The sequence below is a fragment of the Neomonachus schauinslandi genome, chromosome X (assembly GCF_002201575.2).
Source record: "Neomonachus schauinslandi chromosome X, ASM220157v2, whole genome shotgun sequence".
Taxonomy (NCBI): domain Eukaryota; kingdom Metazoa; phylum Chordata; class Mammalia; order Carnivora; family Phocidae; genus Neomonachus; species Neomonachus schauinslandi.
In genome coordinates, this window is record NC_058419.1 from 69,653,734 (window position 1) to 69,675,159 (window position 21,426).

General features: G+C 40.9%; 1 protein-coding gene across 2 annotated transcripts in view; it reads right to left on the bottom strand.

Moving 5' to 3' along the window:
• Positions 1 to 5,081: 5,081 nt before the first annotated feature.
• The window catches only part of OGT (O-linked N-acetylglucosamine (GlcNAc) transferase), a 32,457-nt gene continuing 16,112 nt past the window's right edge, over positions 5,082 to 21,426 (bottom strand). For both annotated transcript variants that reach the window (XM_044911856.1, XM_021680658.1), the window contains exons 6-22: positions 21,286 to 21,365; positions 20,522 to 20,717; positions 20,129 to 20,269; positions 19,428 to 19,528; positions 19,108 to 19,261; positions 18,921 to 19,022; positions 18,108 to 18,287; positions 17,283 to 17,441; positions 16,422 to 16,511; positions 14,659 to 14,784; positions 14,080 to 14,250; positions 13,849 to 13,965; positions 13,586 to 13,756; positions 11,365 to 11,517; positions 9,380 to 9,632; positions 8,997 to 9,120; positions 5,082 to 5,286 (exon numbers count right to left, since the gene is read on the bottom strand). In XM_044911856.1, the coding sequence (XP_044767791.1) occupies positions 5,112 to 5,286; positions 8,997 to 9,120; positions 9,380 to 9,632; positions 11,365 to 11,517; positions 13,586 to 13,756; positions 13,849 to 13,965; positions 14,080 to 14,250; positions 14,659 to 14,784; positions 16,422 to 16,511; positions 17,283 to 17,441; positions 18,108 to 18,287; positions 18,921 to 19,022; positions 19,108 to 19,261; positions 19,428 to 19,528; positions 20,129 to 20,269; positions 20,522 to 20,717; positions 21,286 to 21,365 (2,493 nt within the window). In that variant the 3' untranslated portion in view covers positions 5,082 to 5,111. The remainder of the gene's footprint in view (positions 5,287 to 8,996; positions 9,121 to 9,379; positions 9,633 to 11,364; positions 11,518 to 13,585; positions 13,757 to 13,848; positions 13,966 to 14,079; positions 14,251 to 14,658; positions 14,785 to 16,421; positions 16,512 to 17,282; positions 17,442 to 18,107; positions 18,288 to 18,920; positions 19,023 to 19,107; positions 19,262 to 19,427; positions 19,529 to 20,128; positions 20,270 to 20,521; positions 20,718 to 21,285; positions 21,366 to 21,426) is intronic.

Below are 21,426 nucleotides of genomic sequence, written 5' to 3' on the forward strand. Positions count from 1 at the left end.
CCCCCCACCCCCCACACGCACTCCTACCCACTCTCCATTTGCCCATATTACCACCCCCTATTCTGACCTCAGTCTGCCCAACGGCCTTCCGGGATCAGGCATCTAACACCCCCACGCCGCAATCTCAGCTAGTCCTCCTTCCACTGCTCAGGCCTAGACGACCCCCCCAACGGCAAGCCACCTCCCCCAGGCCCCTTCTCCCTCATGCCCCCACTGGGATCTCCACGCCCCCATTCCTCATCTTTGCTTTAGCGGAGTTAATATCGCTAAAAAAAAAATTAAAATTGCTTCTTCCAAAAGCCTTTTTTAAAAGTGGAAGCCGGCAAATATTTTGCCATAATCTCCGTCCCAAGGTTCATGGTCAGTCAGGGCATGTGGCGGTCTTGATTTTAATTAAGTCCGCTCGACTAGGCTGAGCTTCAAGACCGTTCCCGCTTCAGTACCCACTTCAGCCCCACCAGTGCCTACCTGCTCCGGCCGCCTCTAGCTTGGCCGACCGTTGCTCACCTCCAACCGGCCGTGCACGGTGTGGGAGCTCCTGAGCAACTGCGAGGGGACGCCGGGCGGGAGACCTTTTATAGAGCCCGGGCTCCACGGATGGGGGAGATAGGAACTGACGCGTTCTCGTGCTCCCCGTACCCACCTATCACAGTTTGCTCACGGGGCAAATTTAAACTTCGCGGCTAGGAACTCAAATTTGGCGCCCAGCCGCAGTGCTTTCGGAGTCAGGTCTATCACTTCCACCGGTGCTGCTTGTCATGGAAAGCGCCATTTCACGCAGAGCTCTGGTACCAGAGCCGGTTTCTGTAGTTTGCCGATGCCCAAATTAACTTTGGGTGACAGGGAAGAACTGGGCTGAATCTCCCTCAAGTTTCATCTTTGTGAGAATGTGGATAAGCAAGCTCCGTTCCTTGCCGGAATCGCCCAAACCTCTAAGCCTGTTTGCCTGCCACACCCCCCCACCCCCACCCCTGCAACTACTCTGAGCTAGGGGGGCTGGGGGCTGGGGGCAGGCCACCTAGACCCCTAGATAAGAACAAGGCATCAATCCGACAGTGCCTGGCAACACTGAACTATGACGCTTGCTTCCAGAACCCTCCAAACCCTCGAGGTACAGGGGTTGGTTACTTGAAGCTTTTTGGCACTGGCTCCAAACACACCAAAAAAAACAAACCGGGGAAGTAAATGCTTCCTAGACGGTGCCGTTTCTCCGGCAGACACCGGTACGTTTCATGATTTAAGTATGTGGCCAACAGAACACAAATAAAACCTCTGCATTTAAAGATATTAATAATATTGTTTACTTCATGCTGGGCACTGTTCCAAGTGTTTTATGTGGATTTAATCTTAAAGATACCTTAAAAAGTAGACAATGTTAACCACTCATTTTACAAAGATCACATGGCTAGAAAGCGCCAGCACTGGGATTCAAACTCCAGCAGCGCCGCACTGGAGTTCGAGCCCCGCGTTACAGATTACTCAAAAATAAAATCTTAAGAGGCGGCTGACTGGCTCCGGCGGTTAAGCGTCTGCCTTCGCTCAGGTCATGGTCCTGGGAGCGAGGCCCCCCGCCCCCGAAAATCGGGCTCCCTGCTCAGCGGGGAGCCTGCTTCTCCCTCTCCCGCCCATCCCCCCTGCTCGTGCGTTCTCCCTCTCCCTCTCAAATAAATAAAATCAATCTTAAAAAAAAAAATCTAAACTCTTAAGCACCAAACTGCCTACATATAGAAAGGTACTTTCTGAATGGATTGGGAATTGGATAAAAGGGGCTTATCATTATAACCCTGATCTCTACAACAAACTTCAGTTTACCTCTACAAGCCCCTTCTATAAAAATGGGGGTTACATAACTGCGTGCCTCAGAGGTTTGGGCAAAGAACCTGAATGTTAGCGGTGGTTAATATTAAGAAGCATGGGCTTCAAGTAAAAAGTGGGTTAGGACTGGAATCGAATCATGTTAACCCAAGCTTATTCCAGATGCACAAGCAACTCCTTTAGCGTTTAGGCAGGAGGAGCTGAACTGGACTGCAAAGGACGGAAGGCAGATTCTTTTTTTTTTTTTTTTTTTAAAGATTTTATTTTATTTATTTGACAGAGAGAGAGAGAGAGAGACAGCTAGAGAGGGAACACAAGCAGGGGGAGTGGGAGAGGGAGAAGCAGGCTCCTGGCCAAGCAGGGAGCCCGATGCGGGGCTCGCTCCCAGGACCCGGGGACCACGACCCCAGCCAAAGGCAGACGCTTAACGACTGAGCCACCCAGGTGCCCCCGGAAGGCAGATTCTTAACATACAAAGAGGGTAGGGGTGAGAACCTTTGAATAGGCTACCGGACACCTTTCTTCCCCCACCACCTTTTAGGAAACAAACACCAATCCACATCAGGGCTTTGAGGGGCACAACCCACAGAGCTTGGGAGGTAAATTAGCTGAAATATTATTTTATTTTTTTTAATGTAAAGCTCTATGCCCAATATGGGGCTTGAACTCACGGCCCCGAGATCAAGTTGCATGCTCTACCTAGACTGAGCCAGCCAGGCGCCCCTGAAATTATATTGAAAATTTTTTTTCTCAATTTATCATCTCTGAGAAAACAGGCAGCTAAACAGCCTGTTCTGGTACCCGCTGCACTGATACCCTCCCTCATACCTGTGGCTGAGTTCAACCACCACACAGAACATGAACAGTTCACACGAAGAGGAAGACTACAGCGGTAGATGAAGCCAGAGCAGTCGCAGTCGTAGGCCAAACAAAACCCATCATGAAGAGGTGTGCTGGGAGTCACAGGCTTCAGCGACCTCTTAATGGATCGGATCCCAACCCCACCCCTCTTCCACACCTGGCTGAGAAAACAGAATAGTTCTTAAGATCATACAGCTCCACTAGGGAAATGTGGTCCTCCAGTCATTTGGAGGCATTCAAACAGAAGTTTCATCATCAGGTGACCCTGTTATTCTGTCCAATGCTCAATTTCACAGAACACAAAATACGTCAGCCATATTAAGGGCAAATCATTCATTTATTGTTTAAAGATCGCAAGACAACATCTGGATTTCTGTAGCACAATTTAAATGTTTTACTTTTTTGATAAAGCAGAGTATAATAGAAAAAAACAATTAGTTTCCAGTAATATCTATATCTCTATTCAGAATTAAATCTTCCACAGACATGTTACCTGGAAACAAAAGCCTATTACAATAAGCAAAGCTTCAACCAGAGCGGCTACTTTTCGTGCCAGGAAAAAAAGTTCATCCCTATAGGAGGAATGATGTGCTATGTAAGATGGCTGTAGGGTCACAGCCTTGAGGGCACTGGAAGTCTATTCTCCTATTCCACAGTAAGTAGTTTGGTGAATTTCAAACATCAGTTTATCTGCAACCATGCTGGCAACCTTTGACTGGTAGTTCAATCGGGTAAAAAATAAATTAAATCCCTAAACTGATGTTTCTTGATTTACATTGTTAAAAGGTACACAGTTCATTAACATGTAATTCTGGCAAGAATTACATTTGAGACTCCTTGCTCCGATTTTGGTTAACAGTAAGAATCTTTCAGAAATTCAAGTTCTTATTAATCAATAATTTGTCAGCTAGGATACATTCAGGCATCAGCTGCAACTACAGAATAGGTGCACTGCCTCAGCGCTTTGGAAAGACATTATAATCTAGAACACTACTAGCAGACAAAAAATTATCTGTTACTGGATAGCGTAAGTACAGTACAGCAACACAAAACATATATTCATATGTTGGCTTGTTTAAGCCTCAAGCCCTCGATCCTTTGTCGAAATTCAATAATTTTATTCCTATGGGTTTTAATACCAAGAACTCAAGCTCCAGGAGGGCTAAAGTCTAATTTGTACTCCAAACCAAGTAGCAAAGCCATTTGCTACCACTGAGGCTGATCCGTACAGACTTCAAGACCAAGTCCAGAAGACAGTTATTATATAATACCCAAGAAGGTCTGAAAAATAATTACTCATTTACATAGCTGGTCCTTCAGAGCTTTTTACCTCTAACATGTTTTTTGATGAAAGTTATTTAATGTATTGAAGATAACTGTGACTTACTGATCAAATACATGAATACTTATACTTACCTGGGATTTCATTTCTGCTGAAAGAAATAGGAAGAACAGGACTCACTTAAAAAAAAAAAAAAAAAAACTTGAGAAAGGTAAAAATCTTACCACACACTATCACTTTTGGAAGCAGCATAGAGGGGCAGTCAAAGGTAAAACACTGGTGAAATAGGTCAAAACTAGGCCCAAAAAAATCTATATTATTATCATCAATGACAGTACCACAACTACGCCCTGCATAATTAATAATCACTCCTAAGAATTTTCATTTGGCACCAGATGATGTGTTCAAGAGAAACACTCTGGGATATTTAAAATCAGACTTCGTTTTGTTAGCTGAGTTACAGGAGAAACTTTAAAGTAGGGGAAGGGAAGAGAAGGAAATGGGAAACGGACCAGAAAAAAATTTTGAGTCATCATCTAAACCAACAAAGCACTGATAGCTCCAAACATTAGGTCAGACACTAAAACGACTGATATAGGCTCAAGTGGTTTATAAAACCTATAAAAAGACTACACCAGCAAAGTCCCCATTAATCTGTAGAGTTCAGAAACTAAAACAAGGAGCAACATTTTAGCTTAAAACCTTATCTCAAGAGAATCATATACACTTCACATGAATAAAAATACCTGAAACCAAACATTTTTAAAAGCTCCAATACCCAAAATATAAAGAAAAAAATTAATTCAGAAGACTCAATCAATCCATGGAATCACAAAACGGCTGGACAATCTATATCTCCCCTCCACACTAACCATCCCATGGAAGACCAAGGGAGATCAGACCTTCCAGACCTATGCACCACCTGGTTGCTGCAAAATTCTGTGGAGATTCCTTGTGGAACAGCAGTTTCCCATCTCTTGTGTCTCTCCCTATCATGCAGGAAGCAAGTCTGGCTGTGCTATTCTATTATCGTTTGTCACCCATCTGCAACATGATACCGTACAGATAAGTAAAAAGTACGTTATCTAGTTCCCTTTCCCCAGAAGGTTGAGGCTCAGGTATAGGGGCATTCTCCTGTGCATACAGTCTTTATTTAGGCCGACTCAGTGACTTCAACAGGCTTAATCATGTGATCAGGTTTGTTGCCAGCTGCGTAGTGCTCCCACATCTGTAGATAGAGCCGCTCTAGTTCCATTGTGTATTGTTTGGTGTTGAACAGAGGGCTAGATATTCTCTGCTTCCAGACTTTGCCACGAATTTTCTTCAGGCTAGGTAACAAAACAAAAAAGAACCAAGTTTACAAATCAGAGCAGAAAAACTCAGAACTAGCCCCTCACAAATTCCCGGTCACCTTTGTGGTAAAATACATGACTGGACTTCACAGGTTTCTCTTCCGACTGGCCACCCTGACCTCAACGCTGAACAAGGGAAGGGTCACATATAATGCTGACACTTATAATCAAGGTTGCCTCCACGTCCTCTGAAAACATTCAGTTCTTTCCTAAAGAAGTATATCCACGAGATCCCATGCCTTCTCCATTTCAGCTCACTTCTACCTTTAAAAGAAAGAACTGGGGGCACCTGGGTGGCTCAGTTGGTTGGGCGACTGCCTTCGGCTCAGGTCATGATCCTGGAGTCCCGGGATCGAGTCCCGCATTGGGTTCCCTGCTCGGCAGGGAGTCTGCTTCTCCCTCTGACCCTCCCCCTTCTCATGCTCTCTCTTTCTCTCTCTCAAATAAATAAAATCTTTAAATGAAAGAAAGAAAAGAAAGAAAAGAAAAGAAAAGAAAGAATTGGCGGGCGCCTGGGTGGCTCAGTCGGTTAAGCGTCTGCCTTCGGCTCAGGTCATGATCCCAGGGTCCTGGGACCGAGCCCCATGTCGGGCTCCCTGCTCGGCGGGGAGTCTGCTTCTCCCTTTCCTTCTGCCTCTGCCCCTGGCTTGTGCTCTCTCTCTCAAATAAATAAATAAAATCTTAATAAATAAATAAATAAGCAAAAGAATTGGCAGTCACATGTATCTATTCCTATGTACTACCAGTTGGAATGTACACTGCTTACCCTTTTCGTAAGCGATTTAGCAATGTGTGTGTTAAGAAACTTAAATGTTCACAACCCTCTGATCAGTAACGCTTTTAAATCTATTCAAAAGGAAACAGAATTGCAGGCAAACCTGGCCATGCACAGATGTTCACTGAGGCATCATTTACAATAGCTAAGGCACGAATGTAAGATGAAGTATTCAGTTTATGAATATTTTAATGAAATAGGAAAAATACCCCAGGGGATAAGAAATGTACTACGTCTACTGCCATAATTTTCCACTTACACGTGAATTACTAAGATATTAACAAAAAGTGTTCCCAGTATCACCAAGACCATGGTTCTGTTCAAAATAGGGAAAAGAAGCAATTAATTCTTCTGGGAACAGAGGGGGAAAGACTTCTCAATTCCTCTTCTGAATATATAATTTGTCATAAGATTCTTCTTCTATGGAGAGAATTACTACTTTAGAGCGAGAAGCTGGAACACTCCTGTGCATTTTTAAAAAGCAATAAAAAAAGTTTGAACATTTGTTGTGACAGAACTAGTAAAATGGCTACACATTATGTGGGCCTCAACCCAACCATGACCAGATTAATGCTACCTTCCAAATAAACGTTACTTCTGTGCTCTATTTTTCCAAGTTCTCTATGTCAACGGGAGAATGGTTGAACTGTGGTACATCCATACGATGAAATACTACTCAGCAATAAGAAAAGAATGAAGTACTGATATAAGCCAACATCATGGATAAATCTCACAACATTATACTAAGTGAAAAAAACCTTTAGGGCGCCTGGGTGGCTCAGTTGGTTAAGCGACTGCCTTCGGCTCAGGTCATGATCCTGGAGTCCCTGGATCGAATCCCGCATCAGGCTCCCTGCTCGGCAGGGAGTCTGCTTCTCCCTCTGACCCTCCCCCCTCTCATGTGCTCTCTCTCATTCTCTCTCAAATAAATAAGTAAAATCTTTAAAAAAAAAGAAAAGAAAAAGAAAAAAACCTTTAGAGTGCATACTGTATGGTTTGTATAACGTTCTAGAAAGGCAAAACTAAGTTATGGGGAAAAAAATTTACGACAGTGGTAGTTGTCCTGACGGTTGGTGTGGAGGACCAACTGAGAAGGAACATGAAGGAACTTTCTAGAATGATGAGAATGTTTCTATATACTGCTACAGGGTTTGGGTTATAAAGGTAGGTCTCAAAACTCAAATTTAAGATTTGTGCCTTCCACTGTATATAAATTCTGTCTCCAAAATAAATAAATAAATATTAAACTCTAGTTAACGATGTCCATTCTGAAGTACTCAGGAGTACGGATGTCTGCAATTTACTGCAAAATATATCAAATAAGATGGATTGCTAGATGGATAAAGGAATAAATAGATGGACAGATATGTCATAAAGCAAGGATAGTGAAGTGTTAGTGGTAAAATCTAGGCAGTAGGTACAGAAGTGTTATAAGATTGAAAATTTTTATAACAAAATGTTGGGGGGGGAAGTATTGTAGGAAATCAACTAAGCTCCAAAAAATTTTTTTAAATACACTAAAATATTTACTGTAGTTATCTCTGGAATGATGGACACAAACCTTAATTTTTTTAATGGCTGAGCTCAAAATTTTCACTCATTCTTCTTAGATGTATATGATGTTCAATGGAGAAAATTTTGAAAATAATAAATGTTGAACATTTTCTGAATGCTTACCAAGAACTTTTGTTAAGTGCTTTACATGGAACACCTTTTTTAATCCTCACATCTCTGCAAGGTAGGTACTATCATTCATCCCCATTTTACAGATGGAAAAAGCAAGGCACATAGAGACTAACTTGCCCAAAGTCACAAAGCTTGTAAGTGGGAGAGCGTGGATTCAAACCCCCAGGCAGTCTGACTCTCTAGAATATGCTACTTCTCAGAAAAACACAAAGAAAAAAATCACCCCTAACACCCAAAGAAAAGCCTCATTTAAGAGATAAACACTACTTCATTGTATGGCTAAAGCATTGCTTATCTAAGCACCACCCCTCTAATTCCCACCCACTTAGGGCACTGAAGTTATGCTGGTTTTTTTCCCCTAATGCTCCAGTGAAGATGTAGTACCCTAACAGGGTCAAAGGTCTGGCTGTTTTCTTTAAGGCTCTTAAAACTTGGAGGAAGGGTTGTACCAATTTACTCACTGTCTGAAAGGTATGAAAAGGCCAGTACCTCAATGCTCCCTCATCACTGGTATCATACTAAAAATATTTTATTTTCTAGGCAAATAATGGCTATACCACAATGTTATTTTATATTTACATTTCTACTACAGAGGTTGAAACTTTTTCTTATTAACCATTTGTATTTCTACTTAGTGAGTTGTCTGTTCATTTATTTCCGTGTTTAGTTTCCTTTTAAGGAATTTAAGATGTGAATATTCTTCGGTCTTTATATAGCCAAGCTGTATCTTTGACATAGAAACAAAGATTTTCTTTCCCTCTTTGCTTGCCTTTTAATTTTCTTGACTCACTTTTATGCAGCCATTTACTCTTTTTTTTTTTTTTTTTTTTAAAAAGATTTTATTTATTTATTTGAGACAGAGAGAATGAGAGACAGAGAGCATGAGAGGGAGGAGGGTCAGAGGGAGAAGCAGACTCCCTGCCGAGCAGGGAGCCCGATGCGGGACTCGATCCTGGGACTCCAGGATCATGACCTGAGCCGAAGGCAGTCGCTTAACCAACTGAGCCACCCAGGCGCCCAGCCATTTACTCTTTACACAGTCACACCTATTGGTCACGGCATTTATGGAAGTTTAGAAAGTTCTCTCATCTAGAGATCATACAACTAAATCACCTATTTCATATTATCCTTATTTATGATTTCATTTTGTAACATCTATATTCTCTCCAATTTTCCTTATCTATCTCCTTTACCATAAAATTTGTTCATGGAAAAGTTTACTTACTATTCTAGGTCAGTTCCCAGTTTCACAGCTATGTCTTCATATTCTTGTCTATTTTTAGCAATAAGCTCAAGACAACCTAAACAAGTGAGCTGGGAAGCTGCAACTCGAGAAGCAAGAGTCTCTCCTGCAATAAAAAAAGAGAGAACAAACTGGACATCTGAGAATGTAAATAGCACAGTTACTAATGTTATTTATGCTAAGTACCCACACAATGCAGATGAGAAGAATGGAGCAGAGTGCTTAGACTTGAACAAAGCTCATTATCCTATCACCTTGCCCTAAGTGCTGCTTCTAGTACCATACAAGTTCACCTAAAAAATGTTTCCCCCAAAGGAAGTTTTAAAAAGAACAAGGAAGATTCCAATGATTTATGAGCAACTCACCTGGCATAGTCACCATGGGTGTTCCTGCCCAGAGTACATCCATCCCTGTGGTGTGTCCATTACAGAGGGGAGTGTCCAGGCAGACATCAGCCAGCTGGCCTCTCCTGACATGTTCCTCTTTAGGAGCAACAGGTGAGAATATGATACGGTTCTGGGGAAGGCCCATGTTTTGCGCGTACTGTTGAATATTTGGTTCTCCTACGGCTGGAAACCGCAACAGCCACAGCACACTGTTGGGAACACGCTTCAGAATCTAAAACAGGAAAAATAAAAGAGTAATTTTTAATAGCAGCTCTGCCCCTCTCAAGAAAGGCTCCTGTAGAGCTCTAATAATTCTACCAGTCTATTCTTGTCACCCAGATAGCAGCCTACTGTGAACTTTGTCTTTCCCTCATAGATGACTTAGATCAACTCAATTATAGGTGCCTGTTCTGCTTAACGGTCCCCAGAGCTCAAAGAAAGAGAAGACTGACGTAAGACACAAAACAAGTTACTAATTGGCAAAATCTGAGGCAGCCGTGTCCTGTGGGAATCGTTACTGACGGTTGTTTTTGTCGATGAGCAAGAAATTTTCCATTTCAATTTTTAAATCCCCCAGCATGACACAACAAATAAGGTTAGCTCACACTCGCCTGACTTTATGTGCCTAATCAAGATCAGGTGTCAGCAGACTTTCTGTAAAGGACCAGAGAACAAATATTTTTGGCTTTGTAACCACATGGACTCTGTCATAACTGCTCAATTCTGCCCTTGTCACTGGAAAACAACCATAGACAGTATGTAAACAAGTAGGCATGACCGTGTGTATAAAATTTACAAAAACAGGCAGTGTGCCAGATTTGGTCCATAGGCCGCAGTTTTGCCAAGCCCTGGTTTAGATCTACATCTATTCAGTGTTACCACACAAGTTTACCATCCCTTCCCGGAAAGGCATGAGAACAGACGAATTTCAGAATCCGGGATACTTCAGATTTTTAAAAAACAGTACAGCGCATATATATCATCTAGCACTCTCAGCAACAACTCCCTGTAAACACACACATTAGTACCTCTGCTTTGAGATGTAGGACTATTCATACTGAATGAAATAGATAAAAGACCAAAAGACAGCCTAACATCAGTTCAGGTAGTTTTGCTGCCAAATAAATTTGCCACAAACTTCTGAAAAAAAGCTTTTGATACTTGGGCTTTTTTGAACACTGGGAAGTAAAGGTTAAGGGATAGTAAGCCTGTACATCTCCTTCCTCTTCCACCCATACTTCTTCAAAAAAAAAAAACAAAACAAAAAACCCCCCAAAAAATACAAAAAGAAAAACCCCACCCCAATATGGAAAAGAAAATCAACCAAGAATTATCTCTATTTTAGCCCAATGGAGTAAGAGCCAGTTATGGATAGTCAAGTTTAGAACTTTCAGAGGTCCTGCTTATTATGCAAACTGGTCCGATGAACCAACTGAGAGGTAATGGCATAAACCGATTCCTTCATGATTACAACTCTACAGTTATTGCAAGACTGTTACACATTGGGTGGATGTGGACGTGATGCTTTTGCTATCAGTTTAGGCCAGGGGTTGACAAATATAACCTGTAAGCCAAATCTGGCATGTTGCCTGTTTCGGTAAGTAAAACTTTACTGGAACACACATCTATACTCCTACATTTACAAATTGTCTATGGTGTTTGCCTGCTCCAGTGGCAGAGTTAAGCAAATGTGACAGAGTATGGACTGCAAAACCAAAAATATTTACCATCTGGCCCTTGAAGAAAAAGTTTGCTGATCCCTGGTTTTGAATACATAAATTAAAAAGGTTCATAACATGATATTTAGACACTGGAAGAAATAAAAAATGGCTGAAAAATCTACTACTCTTTTGTAGAAATGAGCACAACAGCTCCTGAATGGGGGTGGAGGGCAGCCTCAGCAAGACGGTCTACATAATCTCTACCAGTCTCTAGACATAAATAATGAATCTACCCATACTCACATTTGCCCACATCTGCAAAGTGGAAGGGTCGATTTTGTACAACTGATTAAAATTACAGTACACAATGGCATCTTCTGGTAATCCATACTGAGAACGTGTGGTTACGATAATGGTACGAGGAACCTCCTCTCCAGTGGCAGCTTTATTGTTGATCTGGAACACCAAAAACAATATGGTGTTTATATTTAAAGTCAGCAGCATCTGACATTTTTGAACTAATAAAGAATCCTTAGGGTGCCTGGGTGGCTCAATTGGTTGGGCGTCTGACTCCTGGTTTCAACTCAGGTTGTGATCTAGGGGTTGTGGGATCAAGTCCTGCGTCAGGCTCCATGGCTAGTGGTGAGTCTGCTTGAGGATTTTCTCTCTCCCTCTGCCCCTCCCCCCACTTGTTCACACACAAGCGCTCACTCTCTCTCTCAAATAACTAAATCTTAAAAAAAAAAAATCCTTAAGATGCCAAATAGTATAGCCATTAAAAGTCACGTCATTTGAACTATGAGAAAATATTCATGACATATTAAGTTAAAAAACGGAAAAATGTTACAGCATTACCTTTAATGGGGGGGGGGGGAGACTCCACCTTGAAACTTACCACTCAAGCCAAAAAGTTTTTATTTTTTATTTTTTTAAAGATTTTATTTATTTATTTGAGAGAAAGAGAATGAGAGAGAGAGAGCACATGAGAGGGGGGAGGGTCAGAGGACGAAGCAGACTCCCTGCCAAGCAGGGAGCCCGATGGGGGACTCGATCCAGGGACTCCAGGATCATGACCTGAGCCAAAGGCAGCTGCTCAACCAACTGAGCCACCCAGGTGTCCAAACCAAAAAGTTCTTTTTAAAACCCTATTAATCCAACATCAAGCTTTTGCTCATTTTTTAATGAATGAAATGGCCTTTTCTAAATCACACCCCACCCTTGAAGGCTAAACTTAAATTATTCCTCCAAACGATCTCTACTGCATCTCCTCTCACATTGATCACCACTATTTTTAAGTATCTACAGACACAATCAATTATAGTCTTACCTTGCAATTCCCATACATCTGGGTACTGCCTTAAATTGTTATATAACTCTTCCAGGTATGTACAGACATTTCATACGTTTGGGCATTGTGTTCTACACTCAAAATTCTTTGTCCCTGTGTATTTCAAGAACTATATATATACTGTTTTTTTTCCTTAAGTCAAACATGTCTGTCCTATTTCAAATGACAGTTAATCAGAGATTAAGAAAAAACACACCACTTGTCTTTTAAGCCCAATACACATTGTAAGTGATTACTATTAATTCCTTTACCTTAACAGGAGCTGGCTGAGAGAAAAGAATTCACTCTGAGCACCTTTGGTATAAACTTACACAACTAAAACTGTTAACTCCTAAGAGAGAGATCCTTGCCTTGTAATCTCGACAGAACTACATATTCACTTACTTCAATATGCAATATATATTTATTGAACACATACTACATTACTGTGGCTAAGACATGGACCCTAAAGTAATTCAATTCAGCAGAGAATACACAAACACAGGGAATTAGAACATGCTGTGCTGGATGTAAAATACATCCCAGATATTATAGAAGCAGAAAAGACAGGTACCAACAGAACAGGAAAGGCGAGATTAGTGATAAGGACAGGAATGGATTCCTCGAGGAGCTGTCTGAACTGGAAAGTCTTAAAAGGGAGTAAGATTTAACTAGGGAAAGAATGAGTTACAGAAGTAAGAAACTGTATGAAGTCTACAGATAATTCACAGTTGATAAGAGGAAAGCCACAGGCAAGGAATAAGAACCTATTGTTAGGGGCGCCTGGGTGGCTCAGTCGTTAAGCGTCTGCCTTCAGCTCAGGTCATGATCCCAGGGTCTTGGGATCAAGCCCCGAATCGGGCTCCCGGCTCTGCGGGAAGCCTGCTTCTCCCTCTCCCACTCCCCCTGCTTGTGTTCCCTCTCTGTCAAATAAGTTCTTTAAAAAAAAAAAAAAAACCATACTGTTAACCCAGTAGACCCTCATTAAGTGACCTACTGGCTGAATCCAAGAGACTTTTAAAGTAAGACAAATCTATGTAAGACGCCAATTTCCACCGAACTCATTTCCTCAGCTATAAAACAGGGATAATGACTTACACCTCCTGGAGTTATTATGGAGCACACCACCATTCCCAGGGTATCCCAGCCAAATGAATACTTGGTGGTACGTATTACGCTCTATTATTCTCTTCTCACCTGGGTAGTTGCTAGTCCATTGCTAATACTGAATCCATTAATTGTTATCTGAATTTGCCCTCTGTTAATCATCTCGATAACTGCTTCTGCAATAGTATTCATAGGAATAACAGGCATATTAAGAGCTGTATTACTGCTGTCCCCATTGTCTCCTCCATCAGGACACTTCATCTTTAAGAAAAAAATGACAAAATGTATCATTAGGGAAAAGATCCCAAATGCAGATAACTTTATTTCAATGACAATATTGATCAGGTTCTGACCTTGACAATTTTCACATCCGGCAGACTATCAAGAAATGCTTTGAGGTCGATGCCATTAAGAACAATCCGATTGTCATAGATGTGGCCATTGGACTTAAAATCGATGACTGCTTTTTTCTAATCAAAAAAAAAAGTTTGAGACAAATCTTTCAGGATGCATAGGGACAATACCAAGGAAATAAATGACTACAGTTCTTCACCATGTCCACATAGCACTGTTTTTCTACCTACCTTCAAGTGAGGGAACATATTAGCATGATCACCAATAAAGAAAGTATGGGGCATATAAGCCAGTTTCTCGGAATACTGCTCAGCAACTTCAGCTGGAGAAGTTTCCTGATCCGTGATGATATAATCCATGAAAAGCGCACCACTAGTCCCAGGGTATCCCAGCCACATCGCCTATTAAAAAAAAAAAAAAAAAATCAGGCCAAAACCTAAAAATTTTCATCAGAAGAGTTCAAAATTAATTAAATAAACAAACTAGGAGGGTTGACTTCTTTAGCCAAGAGGAATGACGTAGTATTTCAGACTAACCTTTCTAAGTGTTTAACATTTTTCTAATTTACAAGACCAAACAACTGTTTGCACTCAACTATGAATTGCGTATCTCTATACACATGTACCTGTGGGCATTGTGTTTTACACTCAAAATTCTCTGTCCCTGTACATTTCAAGAACTATACTTTTTTTCTTAAGTCAAGCATGTCTGCCCTATTGTTTCAAATGCCAGGTAACCAGAGGGGGGTGGGGAATCACTGTCTTTTTAGCTCAGTAAACACTGTGAGCAATTACTATTAATTCCTTTACCTGAATAGGAGCAGGCCTGAGAGCAAAGAGTTCATTCCGAGCACCCTTGGTATAACCATTCATATTTACAAGGATGTGTATACCATCCTGATGGATGCGATCAGCTGCTTTTCCATTGCATGGAATCTATGGAATAAAAAAAAAAAATAAAAACTCACTATGTATAATCTCAAACTAATTCAATTAGTTTTAATGGCATCAAATAGAATTCAGAGTCACAGGTGCATAACATGATAAGAACACAAATTACATTAATGTAGCATAAAAATATGGTTAAGTGCCATTAAAATGGGCCCAAAACATTACAGAAACAGAATATACAGGAAGGAGAGTTTACTTCTAGATTGAAAGTATGAATAACAAGGCTTCAGGGGCGCCTGGGTGGCTCAGTCGTTGAGCGTCTGCCTTCGGCTCAGGTCATGATCCCAGGGTCCTGGGATTGAGCCCCACATCGGGCTCCCTGCTCAGCCGGAAGCCTGCTCCCCCTCCCACTCCCCCTGCTTGTGTTCCCGCTCTCACTGTGTCTCTGTCAAATAAATAAATAAAATCTTTAAAAAAAAAACAAAACAAAACAAGGCTTCATAGAGGAGTTGGCATTTGAAATGGGCCTTCAAAGATGGAGAAGAGCTTGAGGCAGTTGGACAGAATAGAATCTCAATAGAGAACAGTACAAATAAAGAACCAGAGTAAAGTGCATGGTAGATTTTAAAAATGGTGAATAGATCACTTCTATTTGGCACAAGGTACGTATGAGGACAAATGGTGGGTGAAAAGTATTGGCAAACAAGATTGTGCTCAGACTTAGACCGTGAAGGCGGGGGCGCCTGGGTGGCTCAGTCAGTTAAGCGTCAGACTTGATTTCGGCTCAGGTCACGATCTCAGGGTCATGAGAGCAAGCCCTGTGTTGGGCTCCACACTCAGCACAGAGTCTGCTTAAGATTCTCTCCCTCTGCCTCTCCCCCGCAACACAAACACACACTCAAGCCCTCTCTCTCTAAAATAAATATTAAAAATAAAAAAGACTGTGAAGGCCACGCTGAAGAGTTTAGACTCCAGTCAATAAGCAGTGGGTCCCTGAACGTCTCAGAAGTGGAGGGCAGTATGCTTCCTGGTCACAAAGAGTCCAAACCCTGTATCAAAAATGGTTAACTATACTCCCAAAGCAACAGCTACATTGCCAAAGATGTTGGTATATACTATTTATTAAATGACAAGGATCTCACAACCCTTCTGCTGGAACTTCAATGATTCATATATCAATTACTAGATACATCACGTACATTGCATATCCCTTTTAGTCACCACAGAATCTATAAAGAAAAACCTCTAGACTCAGCAAATTAATTCCTCCACAGGTTTCAATCTTAATTTATCATAAAATTTATGCTCCTAAAAATAGCAACAGAGCAAGTACAGAAATAAAGATAACCAAAGGCAAAGGCCCACAAACACAGATGAACCATGATGAAGAACCCTAGTTCCTCTATTTTCTTTAAATAACCTATTTATTCCTCTTCCTAGCCAGCACTTCCTAGAAGAGTTTTATGTCCAAGCACAAATAGACCCCATTTCGATTTCATCTGCAACGTCAGCACAATCCACGCTGATTGTAAATGATCAGGGAAATAAGATCAAAGTAATTGCCCATATGTAATGGCTGATGTTAAAAAACCTGTCATGAAAAATACAAGCTACACACCACCAATAGTTTCATTCACTATTTGTTCAAAATTAGAAGCTTGAAGTATAAGAGTTTCACCTACCTGAGAGAGATCGATGAAATGATTGGCTTCTGCCATCACTTTCACTCTGAAGTTTGTGCCATCATCTGGGCTCAGGGCGTAACAGAATACCTGAAAGGCAGCAGACGATATATTTAAAAACCTTGGCTCGACAAGACACGGAAGCAACCTCCTATGTGTCCATCAAGAGATGAACGGATAATGAATACGCAGAGGGTGTGTGTGTACACACACATGCAGACACACAATGGAACCATAAAAAAGAATGAAATCTTGCCATTAACAACAACATGGATGGGCCTAGAGAATATTATGCTAAGTGAAATAGACAGAAAAAGACAAATACCATATGATTTCATTTACATACGGAATTATAAAACAAAACAAACGAACAAACAAAAAATACACAGAAACAGACTCCTAAGTACAGAGAACAAACTGGTGGTTGCCAGAAAGAAGGGAGGGGGTGAGGAGAATGGGTAAAACAGGTGAAGGGGATTAAGATGTACAAACTTCCAGTTATAAAATAAGTCCCAGGGATGAAAAGTACAGCATAGGGAATATAGTCAAAAATACTTAATAACTTCGTATGGCAACAGACAGTAATTACACTTACTGTGGTGAGCATTTCATAATGAACAGAATTGTGAAATCACTATGTTGTACACCTGAAACTAATGTAGTATCATATGTCAACTGTATTTCAATTAAAAAATTAAAATTAAATGTAAAACTAAGTAAAAACCTTGGTTCAGACCTTTCAAAAAGACACACTGGGCTTAACACCTAATGGTGATGATAAAGTCAGAAATGTTTGTGGTTTTTTTTGCTTTTTTTAAATAATAAAACAGACAAGTGTCTCTAGGGAAATACTAGTCTTACCTCAAATTTATCAGGATTGTGCATGCCTGGAATAGACTGCATAAGGTGAGAAGTAGGATGATTCCCAAAGTCAGAACTCACATATCCTACACGCAGTCGACCATCACTAAGCTTCAAGTCTTTTGGATGTTCATATGGTGGTTTATGAAGGACATTAATCTACCAATGGAAGCCAATGCTTGTTAGTACAGTTGAATCTATACATAAATCTTCATCTAGGAAAATTAATTAAAAACAAAACAAGCCTGTACTTCCCATCTGTTGGGAATCGTTTGCCCAGAATACTTCATTTAAGTCATACAACCAATTCAAAGCAATCTTAGCAGTTTATATAAATATGCTTCATACTCTGACCTATTCCTGAGGCCTAAGAAGTAGCCTGAGCAAATCTCAAACTTGGAGAAAGCCCCAGACAGTGTGGACAGAGCACGACAAACCCTGCATTTTAGAAAATTCTGTAGGGAAGCATTTTTAAAACACAGAATTACATCTAGCACTCCAATCCATTCTATTCTGCTGAGCAAATTCCCACCTTTGATCAAATAGTGCTCTAATTCTCAGAGTATAAAATACCAAACACTTTTATTAAACACTATGGTTTTCAAACACCACCCATCTCTTGTTAGGATTCCAACTTAGGGGATGGAAGGGGTCATGATCGAGACAGACACAATGGAAAGGCTTCTGGGGTGGCTGACAAAGTCTCATTTCTCAACGTGGGTGCTGTTCACCTTATGGTAACTCATTAAACCACATACATATGAACTGCATCATTTTCTTTATCTGTATTTTACTCTGAAACAGATTAAAACAAAACAACCGCACCTTATCCAAGCAGAGGTTCCCATGCCTCTCAGCAATAGCCTTCCTGAAGCCATGAGAAAGAGGATATAGCATACTATGATGAGGATGCACAGAAGGCAACCTATTCTTCTCTAACTGGTCAGCCACAATACTGACCAACTTCTTCATTCGCTCATCATAGTCTGTCCAATCACAGACAATCTAGAGGAGGCAAAAAGAAGTTATTACCCAGGGTTGCCTGGGTGGCTCAGGCGATTGAGCGTCTGCCTTCGGCTCAAATCGTGATCCTGGGGTCCTGGGACTGAGCCCCGTGTCGGGCTCTCTGCTCGGTGGGGAGCCTGCTTCTCCTTCTCCCTCTGCCACCCCCACCCTCCCCACCCCCCAGCTTATGCTCTCTGGCTCTCTCTGTCAAATAAATAAATAAAGTCTTGAGAAAAAAGAAAAAAAGTTATTACCCAGAAAACCCTATTCCAAGATTTAACATTTTGTGTGTCTTTGGTCTAATGTAACGTCAGATAACCCTTTAAAAAACACGTCTCCAGCCAGGCCTGGATTAATGTGGCACATAACAATTAAAAAGTGGTTGCAGGGGCGCCTGGGTGGCTCAGTTGGTTAAGCGACTGCCTTCGGCTCAGGTCATGATCCTGGAGTCCCGGGATCGAGTCCCGCATCGGGCTCCCTGCTCGGCAGGGAGTCTGCCTCTCTCTCTGACCCTCCCCCCTCTCATGCTCTCTATCTCATTCTCTCTCTCAAATAAATAAATAAAATCTTTAAAAAAAAAAAAAAAAAGTGGTTGCAACACCGAAAGCCAATTACTGGCCCGTTACTCTTTACCTGTAGGCAATGAGCCAAGTTACAATAAGCATCGGGAAAGTCAGGCTTCAGTTTCAGAGCAGTGCGATAGGAAGCTATTGCTTCTGGAATGTTCCCTGAATCCTGGAAATAAAGCGGGATGGTTAAAAGTTGTCCCACAACTAAACATTAGGTGCTTAGACACACATATTATAATAAACAGTAGTACCTTATGAATGGAAGCCAAATTGCTGTGGGCATCTGCAAATGCAGGGTTAATCTGAATGGCACGAGTGTAACACTGCAAGGCTCCCTGAACATCCTGCATCTCCTTTAGAGTGTTTCCCATGTTCGAGTAGGCATCAGCAAAGGTAGGACTAATTCTAAAAGAGAAAACAAAGATTTTCTTCGTCTAGTACAAAAACCTTTAACTCCCTGTAATGTTAGTCTGTGGTTATTAAAAGTCATCTTAACACAAGCCAAATGTGCCACAGGCCAAACATTTAAAAATGTAAAGGAAAAAAAAATTACAGACAGTGAGGATCTTACCGAATAGCCTCCTTATAATGCATCAGAGCTTCCTGAAGTTTTCCCTGCTGCTGCAGTACACTTGCTAAATTTGAATGAGCAGCAGCAAACTCTGGGAAGACCTACGGAGTCAAGATGACATCCAAGGTTTAAAAAAAAAACTTCTAAACCAGCAGTAATAACTTAACCATGGTAAGACCTTTGCTCAAATATCTTTATATCCCTACATTTCTGTCTACGTTCTCCAAGTCTCCTCATTCTTCCAAGTCGGGTGTCTCACATTCTACCTCTTCCTTTATTTTATAACCCTCCTCGTTTCAAAAGGTGAGGAAGTAAGACCTCTCCTCATCCTAGCTTATGCCAATTACTCCAGCATCTCTCTCTTCTGAAATCTCTCGTTTTAAACTCCTACCACACCCACCAACCACCATTACAGCCATCAGGCACTAAAATTATACACTTATTGGTAACTCTCTTGAACTGTAACTCACTGTTCAACTTTTCCATGCAGATCTTATCTACCCATAAAATAATGAACTCAACGTAGAGACTTTCTTGAATGTCACACAGGACTTCGCTCATACCTTAGAAACTCAATTACTGGTTCAATGAATGATTCAACCACTGTTTTTACAAAAGAGGTGGATGACATGGCAAACTTTAACTGCCTTTCCTCTATTATCACATAGAAAAAATATCCAGCCACACCACCCTGAACATACTTCCAATGCTTTACGATATAAGCGAACGGCCTCTTCAATGTTTCCCTGTTCTCGTTTGATATTGGCTAGGTTATTCAGAGAGTCTGCATGGGTGGGACACAGCCGGAGAGCTGTATTATAACAATCTTCTGCTTCGGCAACCTAGAAAACAAAACAAATTATTCAACACTTATATGTAAGAATCACAGAGTCACCACAGATGTTATTCTAACAACTGCTTACTTAAGCCTAATGGCTGGTAATGTTCGAGAAAATAGGTATTTTTGCTCTTCTCTCAACCAAAACTCGAAAGTAAAACAATTTACCACTTTGATACTTAATAACAATAGGTACAAAAACAATTTTTTTAATCCTACCAGGTAACAAAGAAATAGACTGAATAAATGTCCTTACACTGCCCTTCTCTTTGAGTGCATTGGCTAGGTTGCAGTAGGCATCAGGGAAATGTGGTTGCAGTTCAATAGCTCGCCTGTAGGTGTCTATTGCCAGATCTATCAGGCCTTGCTCGTAGTATACACAAGCCAGGTTGCCGTGCACCACTGCATGATTTGGACTCAAGCTTAGGGCACGAAGGTAAGCTGCCACAGCTCTGTAAATAAAAAACACACACACACACACACACAATGCAACTAACTTTTAATGGATGCTTTGTTACAATTAATTCAAGCTATACTATGCCAAAGTAGATCAATTAATTATAATTAATTCATGCTATACTATACTTAACCTCACATCAAAATTCCACCTTAATAAAACATGTACTTTTACACTGAAAAATTTTCTATTTCCACATAAGAAAATCAGCTCCCCCCAACAACAAAAAAAAAGGTCAAAAGTCAGGATTTACTCAGCTTTCTGAATCAGATCAAAGAAATAATTTAGTCTAGAAGATAACCATTTCAACAGCTTTACAATAAAAGAAATTTCAATTAAATTCCCACTGAGAAGGATAATGGCTTGGAGGAAAGCCAACAACGAAGTCAGGCAACAAGGCCTCTAAATAAAAGGTAACACATAGCAGACATGATGAAGGAAAAGCAACATACTAGAAAAGGAAAATGTATTTCAATGGACCACTGTCATAATTTTAGTCCAAAGTCTCAAGTGCCAATACAACAAACACTCAAGAAAATGTATCAAATAGAACATTCTCTCACCTGTCAAATATCCGTGCCTCTTTCAAGACATTTCCTAAATTGATATAAGCATCCAGAAAATTGGGGTCAAGGGTGACAGCCTAAAAATTACAAGACAGCTACTTAGAGCCAAGTTAGGATTTCAGATTAATTTGCCAATTA